The sequence below is a fragment of the Paroedura picta genome, chromosome 6 (assembly GCF_049243985.1).
Source record: "Paroedura picta isolate Pp20150507F chromosome 6, Ppicta_v3.0, whole genome shotgun sequence".
In the NCBI taxonomy this organism is placed as follows: Eukaryota; Metazoa; Chordata; class Lepidosauria; order Squamata; family Gekkonidae; genus Paroedura; species Paroedura picta.
In genome coordinates, this window is record NC_135374.1 from 61,591,930 (window position 1) to 61,608,818 (window position 16,889).

The 16,889-nt window shown below is 43.6% G+C and overlaps 1 protein-coding gene across 4 annotated transcripts in view; it reads left to right on the forward strand.

Moving 5' to 3' along the window:
• Nucleotides 1-5,711: 5,711 nt before the first annotated feature.
• IGSF5 (immunoglobulin superfamily member 5) overlaps nt 5,712-16,889 on the forward strand; it is a 43,702-nt gene continuing 32,524 nt past the window's right edge. For 3 of the 4 annotated variants that reach the window (XM_077342740.1, XM_077342737.1, XM_077342739.1), the window contains exons 1-3: nt 5,712-5,936; nt 7,657-7,735; nt 10,717-11,037. In XM_077342740.1, the coding sequence (XP_077198855.1) occupies nt 7,678-7,735; nt 10,717-11,037 (379 nt within the window). In that variant the 5' untranslated portion in view covers nt 5,712-5,936; nt 7,657-7,677. Of the gene's footprint in view, nt 5,937-6,265; nt 6,822-7,656; nt 7,736-10,716; nt 11,038-16,889 lie in introns of those variants that run through there. The other variant, XM_077342738.1, reaches the window with a different exon arrangement.

The window sequence follows — 16,889 nt, forward strand, 5'->3', positions numbered from 1 at the left end:
TCCTTCAAAAATTCCAGGAGCTGGTCCCCCGCAGCCTACTCCACTACCTTCCACAGAAATGCCAAATGTGAAACTGTGTGGTAGTTTGCAGGGTCTTGTACCACCCAGGTTTTCTGTCTTGCCTCAGCCCCAGCTTCATGGTGGGGGGTTGGCAATCTTAGCCCAGAACACCATTCTGTCCAGGGCACTTCTGGCACCATTGATCTCAGGGATAGTATGTGTTGGCCTAGGGTGGAAATTGGTCAAGAACATGACCGTCTGGTTGGTGTACCACTCACCCACTTTACCCATGGATGACCTGCCAGGCCTGCTGGAGGCAGCCGCCGCCTGGGCATTGCAGTTCCACAGGCTGTTGATTCTGAGGGACTTCTATGTCCATGTGGACTCATCGTCTCCAGGACTTGGCTGGGACCTTGTGTTGGCCATGAAGACACTGGAGTTCTCACAATTTATTGCTGGTTCCACCCATCAGGCTGGCCATACTCTTGATATGATCTTTGGTGCAGGGGTGGAGGTATATCTGGTGGCTAATAACATGTTCCATGGTTAGACCATCATACCCTGAAAGCTTGGCTGAAGATACCACCCCCTCCCTGTTTGGGTGATAGATGCATTTTAGTCTCCCCACAGATTCTTATGGAATCTGAGGGATTCCTGAATGTTCCGTGGGACCTGATGCCCTCCAGTGTGTTGTTGGAGGCCTTGGTGGAGGACTGCCAGTCCTGCCTGTTGGTTGCCATTGATGAGATTGCTCCTGAGTGCTCTTGCTGCCCTCACCTCAAACAGGCTCCATGGTTCTCCATAGAGCTTCAGGAAGAAGGAGGCCAGATGGCTACAGTGCATACAGTGAAAGACTCGTGACAAGGTGGCAGGGACATTTCATTGCATGGTTATGAGGGCATATGAGATGGTGTTGAAAGAGGCGAAGTGTGACTACTTTGCTGTGGAAATCACATCCGCTAGATCTTGCCTGGCCCCATTGTTTAGGATAGTTCGGACTCTCACTGCCCTCAAGGAAGGGTGGCCAAATAGTAGTGAATTGGACAGGCTATGGGGATTTAGCAGGCATTTAGCGGATAAAGTCTTGTTGCTCTGCCATAAACATACTGCCATGGTTGATACAGAATGTGAACTGGAAGCTCTGTGGCCATCACAGGGAATTAGGTTGGCTCTCTTTACCCAAAGTGGATAAATTTGGGCTCACTGGGCTCAGTGAGATTGACTACTTGCCCCCTTGATCCCTGTCCATCATGGTTGCTCACATCAGGCAATGGACAGATAGGAGATCCTCTAAGGTAGCGGTCCCCAACCTTCATCTGGTCGGGGACCGCCTCCGGGGGTGGAGGAGAGCCAGCGGCCCGGCTGCCGCAGCTGCTCTTAAACGCACATGCCCAATTGCTGGGCATGCGCGTTTTGGCCACCAGGTGGCGCTTACACACATGCGCAGAGTTGCCGCGTATGTGCGTTTTGGCCACCAGGGGGCGCAAACACTCATGTGCGGCAGTTCCGCGAGTGCGCATTAGCGTTGCTGCCGTGCCGGCTGCCGTGCCGGCTGCCATGCTGGCCTCTTTCCCCCCTCTCGCTGCAGGGGGGGGAGGCAGGTGTGGCCACTGGCGACCTGGTATGATGGCCTTTGCGGCCTGGTACCGGGCCGCAGACCGGGGGTTGGGGACCCCTGCTCTAAGGGAGAATTCCCTCAGAGGCTCAAGGTTTGGCCCATTCCAAAGAAACCATTGCTGGATCCTTGGGACCCCGCCAGCTACCGCCCAGTATCACATCTTGTGTTCCTGGGTAAGGTGGTTGAGAGGCCCGCTGCAGACTAGCTCTGGGCATTTTGGGAGGAAGCTTTGGTCCTGGATCCATATCAGTCTGCCTTCCATCCTGGCCATGGGGTGGAGATCATGGGGTGGAGATTAGGGCTGATTCTGCACTTACTTTTTTTCCATTGTCGATCCTGCTAAATTCAGATCAATTTGAAGCTGGGTCTCCCCCCCCCCCCCAAGTTTTCTGCACTTGATTGGGGAAGCTCAGAGGGGGGAGGAGAGGGATGGTCATGAAGCTACTTGTTCATTTTTCTTTTCTTGAACTAGCGAGGGGAGGGGTTGGGTGAAGTCCAACTGGAATTAGTGCTTTAGTTCTTTTCTTTTGACTCCCGAGCCAGCAGCAGCCTCTCAGAGAATGAGGCAAATCTCTGCTGAGAGAAGTGTGGGCTTCTGGAGTGCAGTTACTTTAAAACAGGAATGGAAGCCTTACAACCAGGAACCAGGAAGTCTTTGAACTGATACCCTGGCCAGGCAGGGAAGACTGCTTTGCTACATCAGCATTGGAGGCATGGAACAGGAAGTTAATTCGCAAAAGGCTGAGATCTACACTTATACTGGTAGCGGATATTCAAATATCGTGGTTTATATCTGCTCCTGAGTATCGCAGGGTAAAGGTAGGGTCACCACAGCTCAGTCATGCATGTTGCAGAGGGAAATTTTAAAGCGCTCAAAATCAAAACTGAAACCGAATTCAGTGCAAAGGGGAGGGATTTATTTGGGCTGGGAGAGGATAAAAAGCCTCCTGCAGACTCGACCCTGGATGTCTCAATCACAGAGGGGAAAGAAAAAGGAGGGAAATCTTGCCTGTGAGGGAGGGAAATGGACGGAGGCCATCATAACATCTAAGGGTGAACAAGGATGCTGGGGATGCTAGAAAAGGATAACAAGTTCATATGCAAATTCTGAGTTAAGATGCCCTCTGAGCTAATATGAGACAGCCGCAATGCTTGATGTTAAATAAGAATATAGTTATAGTGGAAATTTCAGGAAAGTTGTTATAAGAAAAATCAACTGTCTATTTAGAGAATTATTTGCACAAGTAGGATTAAAAAAACAAACTGAGGGTGTGTTTAAACAAAAATATAGATCAGCCAGGATTCTACTGGAAAAAAGAAGAAAAAGGATTGTTTTATAAAACAAGGAGTTGTGGCTGCTAGAAAGGAGATTACTGTGATTAACTGCTGTTTGATAAGAAGGTCAGAGTGATATGGGAAGATCTGGGGGGAAATGGAATCACTGATTTCATCTATTATAATATATCGTATACATTTATCTTTAAATTATTCATAATAAATACTGCTTATTAATAATATAGGGTCTTTATCATTATTTCTGGAACTATGTCATTGGCTTATTAAAATTTACAACACATAATTAAAATTCGCTGTCCATAGATGAAAGGCCCAGGGTATGGAATTAAATGTCCAGTGGAGACAGATGGGTTCCATCAGTTAAGTACTAGAGTATCATTGGGGCCATAATAGCAGCCATTCACAACTTAATTGACTTGTCCATACAGAAAAAAAGGCCTGTAGCACAGGACTTAGCAACCTTTTATAATTAAAGATCCAAGCTATATCAAAATTTAGAAGGAGATACAAGCAAACCATCAGAATAAGAAAATCTATTTGCATAATGGAAATCAAACAACTTCATATTATTGTGCCACATTGATTATTGTGACATGTTGATCAAAGTTTCTGCAGCCAAAACAATAGTTCTTGCAGCACACACAAGTAAATACATATCTGCAAGACAGTTTTAATGCAGTGAGATAAACCAGTTCACTCAAAGAGAAGTAGAGAAGAGCTGGGTTTTTTTGTACCTCACTTTTTACCACCTGAAGGATTCTCAAAATGGTTGTCAATTACCTACGCTTCATCTCCCCATAACAGAAACCCTGTGAGGTAGGTGAATCTGAGAGAACTGGGACTGGCTGCATGTGATGGAGTAGGGAATCAAAACCTGTTCTCCTTGAAGAAGTCTTTTAAGAATAATGGGGTCCTTATTTGAAATATCTAAAAGGATAATAAATGTTGGACTAGAAGGGGGTTACTATGAAAATTTTCTTATTATAAACTATAAGCTACCGTATTTGCCGGCGTATAAGACGGCTTTTTTCCTCTGAAAAACATGCCTCCAAGTGGGGGGGCCGTCTTATACGCCGGGTGCACTTCAGGCGAGCAGCAAGCGGCGGCGAGCGGCTCCCCCCCACTGGGTGAGCAGCGCCGGCGGGCGGCGGGCGGCGGGCGGCGAGCGGCGGCGGCGAGCGGCTCCCCCCCACTGGGTGAGCAGCGCCGCGGGCGGCGAGCGGCGGGCGGCGGGCGGCGGGCAGCGAGCAGCAGCGGGCGGCGGCGGGCGGCTCCCCCCCCACTGGGCTCACTCAATATTTTGAGTTGAAATGTTGGGGGGTCGTCTTATACGCCCAGTCGCCTTGTACGCCGGCAAATACGGTATATCATGTATATAATGTATAACAACTCTATTTCTACCTTTCATGAAAAATAAAAAAATAATTTAAAAAACCCTGTTCTCCAGAGGCTGGCACTCTTAACCACTGGCAACTATTTACCTCTATACTTTGCTTTTCTGTAAAGAATTGCTAAGATACCTTTCATATGAGGTCTTTAATTTCCTTTGGCTTCTGAAAATAAACAGTTTTTTGATGTGGAACACATCTTCTGATGCAACCCCTGGGACAAAAATGGGTACAGACATGACATCCATAATCCCACCTCAGGGAGCACACTAGAAGGGGCAGGGAGTCAGGGACAGGAGAAGGCTGAGGTGGTGCTGACGAGGCCTCTGGGGGGCGGGCCATGAAGCTGGCACAGGCTGAGGTGGTACCTACAAGGCCTTGGGGGGCCAGGCCACTGCCTGCAAGGCCTCTAGGGGTTTGGTACCACCTGTGAAACGAGTGCAGGCCAAGATGGTGTCTGCAAGGCCTCCAGGGGCCAGGCTGCTTCCTGCAAAGCTTCCAGTAGCCGGGGGCCATCTGTGAAGCCAGTGCAGGCTGAAGCAGTGCCTGTAAGTGCCAGAGGAGGCTGGGGCCCTCCTGCCACAAGAGGTAAGGAGGGAGGGGGAGAGGGAGAGGGGAAGGAATCTCTATGTGTTAGTGTGTCAGAAAGTGGGGGAGAGACCATGGAGGAGGTTGGGGGAGGAGGGAAGGAGAGAGAGGGAAGGGAGAAATGAGGGGAGTAGGAGTCTGTATGTGTGTGACAGAAAAAGAGAGGGAGGGGGAGGGACTAAGGAGTCCTGGAGCAGTTGTGTGAACCAAACAAGAAACTGGACCAAACAAGTGTCTGGAAAGTTCTAATTAAATGTTAATTAACTCTAGCAGGACCACGTTTTATCTTAAGGTGTGTGAAACCTTGGCCTTCAGAAGCCAATAGGGTTATAGTCCATAAGAACCGCCCCCCCCCAAGCCCTTTAGTGCCATAAAAATCTTTGCCAGCAATTTGCTTCATCATTATCATCAACATTATTATCATCATCAGCATTATTATTATTGATATTATTTGATAAGCTGGCTCGTGGCAGGTTCATTAGTAAAATAAGAAAGACTAGGTAGTTCCAGGGATGTGTTGATAGTGGGCATTTAGGGCCTTTTCTGGAATTTAACCTGTGAGTTTTAAAATACATTACAAAACTCCATGCATAATATTTAAAAGTTTCTCTGACTTATTGACACTCCACGCACAGACTAAAGGTTGCTTCAGGTCCTGTGCTGTGCTCAGTGATGGCAATAGGTGTCATCATTCCCTTAACTTTCCTGATTATTTCATTTGAAGCGAGTCTGTATCTGCAGTCTTTTCGCTTCATGTTTCAGCAGGTTCTGTTAATGATTGAAAACTGAAATATGCACATTGGTTGCAGAACCAAGTCTTATCTTAATAAAGATAAAACTCTAATGCAAAGAGTTGTGCAGGGCGGAGAACACAAAAATGACACCAATTGTTTTTCTTTAGGGCCTTTCCAGGGAATTGTGAAGTGAAACCAAATGGATAATCTGGTTATATATATGAGGGGTAGTCCAGGTGCTACAGAGAGAAATGAAGAAATGCTCTTCTTTGAAAGAATCCCGGCTTTCGAGCTATGAACTTTAGATAAAAGGTAAGATACCACTCAGTCTGTGGGTGGGACAGGCTACTCCTCTCCTAGTTGTAAAAGGTGCGGATCATTGTATCTTTTCTCTCCTGGAGGTGGGGAAAAACAGGAAAATGATGACTTTGAGCAGAGTAGTTAGTGGAAAGGAAAACATTCTGCCCCCCCCCCCCCTTTTCTTGTCTCTTGTCCAAGGCACAACCACCCACAGCTTCTGTACCTGATAAAAGGAAGCCCTTGAGGGTTAACTCTTCAATATTAAATCCTGACCTGAATACCAGTTAATAAATAACAAAATCCAAGTGTACAGATAAAGTGAGATAGTCTAGAGACCTCTTCTACCCCAGCGCCAGAAAAGGTTACCTGTCTTTGCTTAAGAATTGAATTTTGACTTAAATTATTCTTACTGAACTTTGCTGTCACTATCCCAAATACATTTAGAGTAATATTGTTATATATATTATAACTGTAGTTCAATTGATGCTAACCAGATTGTGGAATCTAAAGAAAATATGAACAAGGAAGTAATTTATAGACAAGGTCAAAGATTATTAAACCCTTTTACGGCTGCAGACATTGATGATACAAATTCATTATGGCATATGGTCTTGCATAGAGCAATGTGAATATGCCAGCTATGTTAATAGTATCTGATTTGACATTTTGTTGAAGTATATAGGGTCGGACACAACTGAATGAATAACACCATCATCATCATCATCATCACACCTATTTTATATTAAGTGTAATCTGTTTCCTGAATTGAGTGGAATCAGTTTTATGAATTAAAATTCAGAATAAGAATGTAATAAAACCATTTCTGTTTGCTACCGTACCTGTTGTGGGACAAAGACAGAGATCTGCCATAACAACAAGACTGACTTCTACTCCCAAGTAAGCAGGGAAGAACTATGGGAAAATAATTTAAGCTTTCTCGTATGAAAAATATTTTACCAAGCTCTGCGACTATTTTCACTGCTTTCAGCATATTTTACTAGGAGTCTTCCTTGCTCCTCCCATCTCTGTATCCTGTATCAGTGGTCACCAAAATACAATGTTACAGAGAATTAAACTGACTTAAAAGTGTGTAACTCTGTTTAGGATTGCACAGCTCTCCGCACTAATTTATCTGCTCTTCATTTTGTACTAGGGAAGTAAGCACACTCACTCACTCACTCACTCACTCACTCACTCACTCACTCACTCACTCACTCACTCACTCACTCACTCACTTATACATGTAAGTATACATTCCTATGTATTTTATACACAAACCCATGAGAAAAAATCCTATTTTCCCCTTCTCTCAGTTACATGTTGCTTCAGCTGGCTCTGAATACTCTGCCTTCCAAGGGTTTGTTGTCTGGCCTTCTGCCTTCCTGCATCGGCTGTGGCTCACTCCTACTTGCCAGCCTTGGTTTTAGTGCACCCAATAATGTTTCCAGTTTGAAGAGCCCTAAATTATATCCAGCCCTGACCTGGATGGCCCAGGCTAGCTCAGTCTCATCGAACCTTGGAAGCTAGGCAAGGTTGGACCTAGTTAGTATTTGGATGAGAGACCACCAAGGAATTCCACTGTTCCCTATGAAGTTACCATAATTTGGGTTGTGACTTGACAGCATTTCACACATGCATAAATGGTATCCCAGGCTGGCTTCATTATACACAAGGGATCTAACCCTTAGCTATTCAGCGCAGTGACAACACAGTGAATGCCTCTCTCTTTCAGGATCAAGGGGGAGTTTGCTAAATGGATGGCCTCCAGAGATGCTTTTGGATGACATTGAGCCTCTTGGGATTTTTAACAGGTATATTTCTCTTTGGATTAACAAAAGAAACGTTGAAGACTTTCATTAAAATCAGCCGCTTGTCATGTTTTTAATGCAATTACTCAATTGAACACTGAATGGTCAGAATCAAATTTGGCAAATATGTTTAGGGCAAAATTCTGTGTTTTCCCTTTGAAAGCCAGGCCAGCCTTCCCTCCTCTAGTCATTTCCAAAGGAAGTAGGGTACTGCAAAACAAATCAAACTTGTGCTGCCTCTTTTGAAAAAGAGGGCCAAACTACTCTCCATGCGTTAAATCTAGGATCAGATCACTGTACTTTTTTTTTTAAGACATGCATCCATGTCCTTTTTGATCCTGCAGGCACCTATGGAATTCTGACATGGTGTGGTGGTTGCATTGACAAAAAGACTGTCACAAAATGGTCAATCAGAAGTCCAGCTGGGCTAAAGCCCTAATGACATACCCAATTCTTAAAAACACTTTTCAGGAACCACTGTTTTAAGGCTTCAAAGCAGTTGTGTGTGGGAGTAGGGAGGGAGGTTTTGGATGAAAACTCAAAAGGAAGAGGTATACCACTTTCCCCCAGTACCTTTCCCTTCATTGAAATTGTTTTCCCTCCAAAGCCTGCTACTCACCATAGTGAAGAAAGGACTATTTGTTCACATATGGTATTGACTATATTTTCCCATTACGTTGCTAACAACTTTGGAAAGGAACTTTCAGCAAGGGAAATGCCAGGATGGAAGGTTAAACCGTCATTCCCAGAATTGTGAACCCCCTCTAATTCCTCCCCTTTTCCTAAGGCTCTTCAGCCTTTTAAAGAAGACAGCTGATTCATGAGTATTGCAGAATGTGTAGTTTGACTTTGAAACAGCAAATGGAATTTAGTATTTTGTATTTCTGTATTTCAGTGACAAATCCCAATTCAATCTCATATGTATTTTCTAGAAGGGCTGGAAGCTGTGTAACACAACGCACATCTTCCTTGAAAACTGAGACACTGCAATTAAATTCAGTGTGCAAATTCAGGAAATTTGGATTGGAGCCCCAATCTGATGTCCCACTAAATCTCCCCCTAACACCTGCCACATGGGCTCCTTGAACATGCAAAATTTCCCCCAGTTAAGGATCCCCCCCCCATAATGTCCCAAAGATTTAGCTGTTCTTTATCCTTCAGAAATAAGTCTGACTTTACAGCTGTTTTTAAAATGTGAGCTTTTAAAAAACAAACAATGTGGACTGAATCATCTAGAATCAGCATGGAGAATTTGGAAGGGTGAAAAGGGGGAGGGAAGTGAGATATTGTCAGTTCTGTGATGGAAAAAGTTACTGGCCAAAGCCCAAACTGAACTAACAATCTCTGTGTCTCTAGGTTGCTTCCCTTCCACCTAAACCATTGAAGAAGCTGAAAGTTAATTCAGAAAATACCATCTAAAAGTTTCCATGGATTTTCTTTTTAACCAGGGAATTGAGGCTTTGCTGCCTTACTGGGAATGGGTGGTGGGGGGAGGATAAGGTAGTCTGAAATACACTGCATGCTATGAACAGCCATTGGGTGTATGACCAAAGACATTAAATATTTTGTAAGTTTGTACAGGATGACTGTTTACGCACCGGAAGTTTCATGCCAGGCTGTAGGCTGTAGTTTTAGTCATGGCAAGTTGCCCCACCTCTTCCTGCACCCACAAGGGGGAACACTTGGCCCGGTGCACCTCATCCTCCACCAATTTGTCCTCCTGCACAGGAGCTGGGGCAGTGAAGTTCCCAGTGCATAAATGGTTGATGAGGGGTGTGTGATTGGCAAGAACTGACACACTAACTTGAGGAAAAACCTTCCTATTAACATAAACACGCCCCTTGCTAATTGGACCAATGGATAAGTTTCTTCAAAATGCTAGTTCCAGCCCCCCTTCCTCCAGCAAAAAAACCCCCTCAATTCTTTTCTTTTGGGGTGCAGATGTTATACAGGGAAAAAACGGGGGGGGGGAATGTTTGGGTGCCAGGTTTTAACCCAAGCCACATCAAATTAATCCAACATTGTAGAAATCGAGAGTAAATGATGAATGCAGAATGGGCCCAGTAGGGGCAAGATAAGATGCTGAGTGGAAACACAGCTGTAAGCCCCATGGTGGAAACCACAAGGTCCATACGTTACCTCAACCAAGACAAAAACTGAAACAAACATGTAAGCAAGGTTTTTATGATCCACCTGTTATTGTGTCTCATAGAAGAGTAGTTAAAGCTCCCTCCGCCCACTGAGGGCCCAACAAAGGAATAGAAATGTACTAAATCAAAAATAATTTCAAATACTGATAATTTTTATGATCATGTTGATCGTTTCTATAGATATACCTTAAAAATAGGTATAAAAAGTTAAATGTAACCTCATTGATTTTAGTAGGATCAATTGACTACAGCTAACACATGCGAAAGTGCTCTGGTGCTTTTTTTTCTTTTTCTTTTTCCTCAAACTATGAGAGGTAGAAGGGAGAAATTACTTACAGCAGGAAAGTAGTATGGAAAGCGATGGTGCCACTAAATTCTTGCCCTGTTCCTTGCTGCCCAAATGGCTCCTTCTGTTTCAAAGCTCTTTTAGAAAACATAATCTTGTACTGTCCCACATAATAGCATGTACTGTGTATTTTGACCCATATGGACTCCAAGATAAATGCTCAGCAAGGCAAATTGTGTTCAAGCCTCAGGGTAAATTTACAGTAAAGGGCAAATTTACAGTACAGTACAGATTCATTCTTTGTTCTTTATTCCTGATATACGTGCACAGGAATACCAGAATGCCTCTTTGCATTTCCGAAGTGTTAACCAAGTTAAATGAACCTTTACTTCTTTTTTCTTTCTGCTGAAGTTTTAATATTCCTCAGGTTTCAGATGCATTCAAGTAGTATGTTTTATAGTCACTATATTATCCTGATGAACGTGAAGCTAGCGACAACTTTGTTTAGGTGTTGGCTTAACTGTACCACCTGTTTTTTCTGCTTTCAGATCCCGGGGATGGCTCTTTCATCATAGAAGGCCCCAGCAATTTAACAGCACTTGCCGGTACTGATGCCCATTTTCACTGTATGGTGTCAGAGGGTTGGCATATTTTGATATGGCTTTTTAAAGGACAGCCCATACTGTCTGTTATTTATCCTGGAAATGCAATAGTAACAGATAACAGCTACAGTCAAGTTGGGTACAACAAAAGTACCGAGTTTACTTCAGAACTGACGATACACAAAGTTCAGCTGAATGATTCTGGAAGAATTGAATGCAGCCTCCAGACAACAGATGGCAATGAGTATGCATTTCTTTCTGTTCAAGGTGTGTATACATTTTTTTCATCATTCAGTTTGTGCATTTTTTAAAGGCTTATTGCAAAAATAGTTCATGTTCCATGCAGAGATTATTTCTTCTTCCTCCCTAAGTCTTGTAGCCTTTTACAGACTAACATATTTATTATGGTATAATAAATTCTCAGTTGGCAGACATGCTTGCATATGTGTGTGTGCATGCATGTGCATGCATACACACATGCACACACACACACGCAAGTATGCAGGACAATAATTAAACAGAAGTGCCAAAAGATCATGACATGGCTGTGCCTGCAATATGTCCGTGATATTGCATTGTATCACTAAAATTGTAAAGGTAAGAATAATTACATTTTTACAGAATCAGCAGATATTTTCATTAGCTATCCTCACTTACAGAAAATCACACAAATTTAGAATTGCTATTTACCAGCAAGAGTGAACATCCAAACAGAGGCACAACCTCTCGAACAAGCTCAAACGATCCATTTCCCACACAGATTAGAAGAATCTAATGACCATCATACAAGAAGTGGCTTCTTTATCTGTCCTTTTCCCAATGTGAAATGTAGCATCACTCATCAGAATCCCCTTCTATATATCCATGTTCCTTTGCCATGGGGCAACAGAGGGCCTGAGTCGGGCCATGCCTGGGATGGCCCTAGCACTTATGTCAAGCAGAACCACGAATATGCCCCACCACGGCCCCGAGCTGACTTGTTGAAAGGGGTGGGGTATAAGTTTAATAATAATAATAATAATAATAATAATAATAATAATAATAATAATAATAATAATAATAATATGATAAGTGAGGCAAATTCTGGGTGTGAAATGGTCAGGGTGAGAAGATTTATGGACACAACTTTGACATCATGCATTGTCCACTAAAAAATTACTTCAATTTCTCTGGAATATTTGTATATGAATTCAATGAAACTGCTTCAAAAGAAAGCTCTGGTGTGAAATTACTGGCCTTGAATTTGTCAAATGTGAATTTGTTCAGCATGAATTCAAGCCATGACTGCACCTTTCTCAGGTCGTTGAAGTCAATGGGTCCGGATGAGGATTAAACCCTGCTGAGAATGGCACTGATAGCTAAATAGGTAGTATTATCTCCAGTTACTGCTGCTGTGAGCTGGTCAGGTCATGTATTTGACTATGCATCGAAATGTCATATATTTACCAATTTTCTACTTGAGTATCAAGGTGGATTATATGGTAATCAAATTAGATGAGAGAGTTAACTCTGACTTTTACTGCATGGGAGGCTCTGCACTGGGCTACCTTCCCACTCTTGCATGGGGAGGGGGGAGAGCATTTGGCCAATTGCAGCTCATCTGTTGCATCTCCTTCATGGGACCTGGGGTAGCGAGGTTCCACCTGTTTGTGTTTTTAATTATTATTTTAGCTTCTGAGATCTGATGAAATCAGGAAATTATCCAGGGTGTAGTCTGTATGGAGCTTTTATTCCAATCCCAGGTCGATTCAGCCCCGGCCATCTCCACTGAATGTGATTTCTATTTTGATTTTGTCCGATTTAAATTTTCCCTCTGCAAAAAGCACAATTAATCCGGAGTGACACTACCTTTATCCTGCCATATCCTAGAGTGGATATAACCCTCAATATTTGAAGAATTGGACTGAGAAAGCATGAGAAAGCATGCGGAGCTCTGCCTGTTTTGAATTTGTTCCTGAACTCTGTGGTAGAGAAGCCCTGATTGGCTAGGGTGTCAGTTCCTGATTTCCAGGCTTTAAAGGGGAAGCCCTACTTTGCCTTAAAGGGGAACCACTAACTTTTCTCAGCAGAAGCTCCAGAAGCCTAAACTTCTCTCAGTAGAGTTTTGCCTCTTGGTTTTTTTCTCCCTCCTCTGCTGTCTCCAATCCTCCCCCCCCTCCTTGTTCAAGAAAAGAAAGAAAGAGGATCCTGCTGCGCTTGGCTCCCCCCTCCCCATTTGAGCTTCCCTAACTGCGTGCAGAACACTTTTCTGTTTCGGAGGGGGGGGGAGGATGACCCGAGTTCAAATCGATCTGGATTCAGCAGGATCCACAACGGAATAAACGAAGTAAGTGCAGACTCTGCCCAGGTCAAGACTCACAGGTCTTTAAGCCCCCCTCCACCTATTAATTTATTTAAGATTTTTCTGTTCTGCACTTCTAGAAAGTTCAAAGCAGTGAACAAACAACCTTAAATAAGTTAATTTTAAAATAAAAACAGATATTGCTAACAAATGTCATCATTAAAAAATTACTATAAAATTTAGAGCCATAGGAAAGGGCAGTATAAACAAACAAACAAACAAACAATCATGGCAACAGCAAAAACTTCAAGCACAGCAACAAAATTAACACAGCAGCAAAAGCCAATTTCAATAAACAAATAATTAAGAGGAACAAAAGCCAGATCAAACTATTTTTGAGTCAGTAAAAGATGTTTAAAAAGTGCAGCAAAAGTCTCTTCAGGCACTTCTTCAGGCAAGTAATGTAAAAATGAGTACAGGGAGAAAGTGAAAGTATCAAAAATAAACAGGTTTCTGTGTAAATAGTAATGACGCTGTGAACTAATCTACTGTGAAACCAGGAACTATATATATGTTGTATTTTTTTAGTTCCAAGTCAATCTGGCAAACTATTGCTCATAGATATTTACAGAAAATTTAATGTAATGTAACAAAAATACTAGAGCCTCTTGTGGCACAGGGTGGTAAGGCAGCCGACATGCTGTCTGAAGCTCTGACCATGAGGCTGGGAGTTCAATCACAGCAGCCGGCTCAAGGTAGACTCAGCCTTCTATCCTTCCGAGGTCGGTAAAATGAGTACCCAGCTTCTTGGGGGGTAAAATGGTAATGACTGGGGAAGGCACTGGCAAACCAGCCCGTATTGAGTCTGCCAAGAAAACACTAGAGGGTGTCACTCCAAGGGTCAGACATGACTCGGTGCTTGCACAGGGGATACCTTTACCTTTACTAACAAAATTACTTGACATATATTTCTAAAGCTTGTTGTCAGTAGTCAGTGCAAGTATAATTTGGATAATCCCTTTCTCAAGTGACCTCCTTAGGAGTAACTCAAACAGTCACTTATAATTGAATTTGAGATTTACCTTAGCTTGAGCTGATTGCCTATGGGTGAGGTTATCCAATTTCTTTTGGCTATTGACGAAGAGCATTGGAAACAGGTGTTAAATACTGGAACACTTGTGTAGTATTTTTGTTATATTGTGTAAGCATTTCTGTAAATTATCTATGAGCAGTGGTTTACCAGTATTAAATCTGTGGGTTCAGTAAGATAAGTACTCTCAGCTTCAACTACCAAATAACTTTACTGGAACTAGAACTACTGAACAGCAACCATCAGAAGTGGAACTTAATACACATTTGCAGTTCCTATCAAGACATTTGATCGGCCATTCACAGAGGCCTGTGATTGGTCCTTAAGTCTCTTAACTGATTGGCTGTGTCCTGGGTACTGGCAAATCCTTAGCAACAGTTTTTGATCTCAGGCTCAACTTCCAAGCTCTTAGTCTCTGAATGTCCACAGACACAACAACCAGAGTGATTTGAAACCAAGAAATACAACATACACATTATGTTTGACTCCTTCAGGCAGGCTGTTTTACAGGGCTGTGACAGTTATGAGGAAAGTTGACACCACATGGCATTCAGAATTTCTCTTATTTTATTTATTTAGAAATGCTTTATACAAGTTCTCCAGGAACCTGCCCCAAAACAAAACATTAATTAAAATCCAGCATAAACAAACCATCTTAACATAAAATAAAAACAGATCATAAAAACAGACTACTCTTAAAATAAGAGTTTCCAGATTGAAATAGTGGTTTCAAGAATCAATTTCATATTTAAAAAACATATTTTAAAACAGAAATGTTTGGCCTAGCACAAAAAGAAAGCAGCACTAGTTCCTGGTGAGCTCATGGAAAAGATAATTATATAAGTGAGGTGCTACTATTGAAAAATCCCTGTCTTTATTTGCCACTGGCCTCAGATCTGAAGGCAGGAGCACAGACAACAGAGCTTGTGAGGCAAACCTTAACTGGCAGGTTGGACAATTTGGAAGATGGCAGTCAGTCAAGTAGCTTGGCTCCAAGCCATTTAGGCCAGGGGTGGCTAAACTCTTTGGCCTTCCCTGATTTAGGCCTTTAAAGAAGTAACAGTCACCACTTTGAATTATGCCTGGCAACAAATGGGCTGCCAGTCCAGATCTCTCTTGTATCCGGGCTGCAGCACTTTGGGTGAGCTGAAGTTTCTGCATCATTTTCATAAAAAGTGCTACCCCTTTAGGACAGGTTGATTTCCAGTTCTTGAACAGCTTTGTTCTTTACCAGCAGCACCTCAGTCTTTTTGGATTGAGCTTCAGTTTATTGCACATTTCCCTCCATCCTGGCTCCCATCTGGTAGAATGAGCTCCCAGAGGAGATCAGGGTCCTAACAGAACTCAAACAGTTCTGCAGGGCCTACAAAAGGGAGCTCCTTCACCAGGCATTTGGTTGAGATCAACCTGAACCACCACTTACCATGGGCTCCCCTGAGCCTCCCTCCTATGGCAACCACTGCAGATCCACCCAACTCACTGGGCTGTCAGTATGAGTTGATTTAATTTTCTCCATATAATTCTATCATTCTATTATGTAGCTTACCATTTTTACTGTATTGTTATAAACTGAGTTATCTATATTGTTTCTGTTTCATGTAAACTGCCCTGAGCCTTCAGGGAGGGCAGTATATAAATATAATAAAAATAAATAAATGTTGGAGAAGGTGATAGGGAAGGCAGGGGGAAGAATGTGGAGTCCTCGTTCTTGATAGCCTTACAACTCCAAACAACTATCGACATAGGTTTCCTCTTGAAGGAACCTTCTCATATTAATAAGGTAGAAAGATGAGGCAGAAAACAGTACTATATATCAGTGGTCCCCAACTCGCGGGCCGTGGCCCGGTGTCGGGCCACGAAGGCCTTGGCGCCGGGCCGCAGCTCCCTCTTCCTGCCCCCCCGAAGCGAGAAGCTCGCCAGGCCGCGAGCAAATTGGCCGCCGAAGCGGCCGATTAGCTCGCGGCCCGGCAAGCTTCTTGTTCCGGGAGGGGGGGGGAAGAGAAGCTTGCCGAACCGCAAGCTAATTGGCCGCTTTGGCAGCCGATTTGCTGGCGGCCTGGAGGGGCCGGGAGAGGGAGCCGCGGCCGCTGGCATGGCGGCGGCGCAAACGTGTGTGCGCGGCAGTCCGCGCATGCGCATTTGCGCTGGGGATGCCGCGCGTGCGCGGGGCCCCGGGCCGCCCTCTCCCGCCACTCCGGAGCAGCGGTCCCCGGCAACCAGAAGGTTGCGGACCACTGCTATATATGACTTTCTGAAGGTGATAGCCAAGTGGCTAAATAGGTCCCTTTGCCGTCCCAAAAATCACACTGAGAGAAGAACTTTTAATATTTTTTCTGCAGCAGAAATATAGACACAGGAGCATATCCCAGATTTCCCAAATCTGTGTACAGAACAAAGGATTGCATGAGACTTTATAATATTTCATTGAAGGCAGGGAAAGATGATGTCCTTTGGGTCAAACCAATAACCTGGGGTCTCCACCCCTTGCACAGCCCACAGGACCAACCCCTTGCCATTATGCTAAGTCACCCTGACTCCAATGGTTTAATATCAACAATTCCAATTGCTTCCACTAGCCTTGAGAATAGAACATATCAGCCTTGGCAGGATATAGTCAAGAACAAGTTTCTGGGCCTTCTGTTACGAAACAGTCTGATACACTAAGCTTCTCTTTACAGAACAATAATTAAGAAAATATTATTTCACCCCCTTCTCCATCAAAGCGTTCCCTGAAAGCAGGTGCTATTG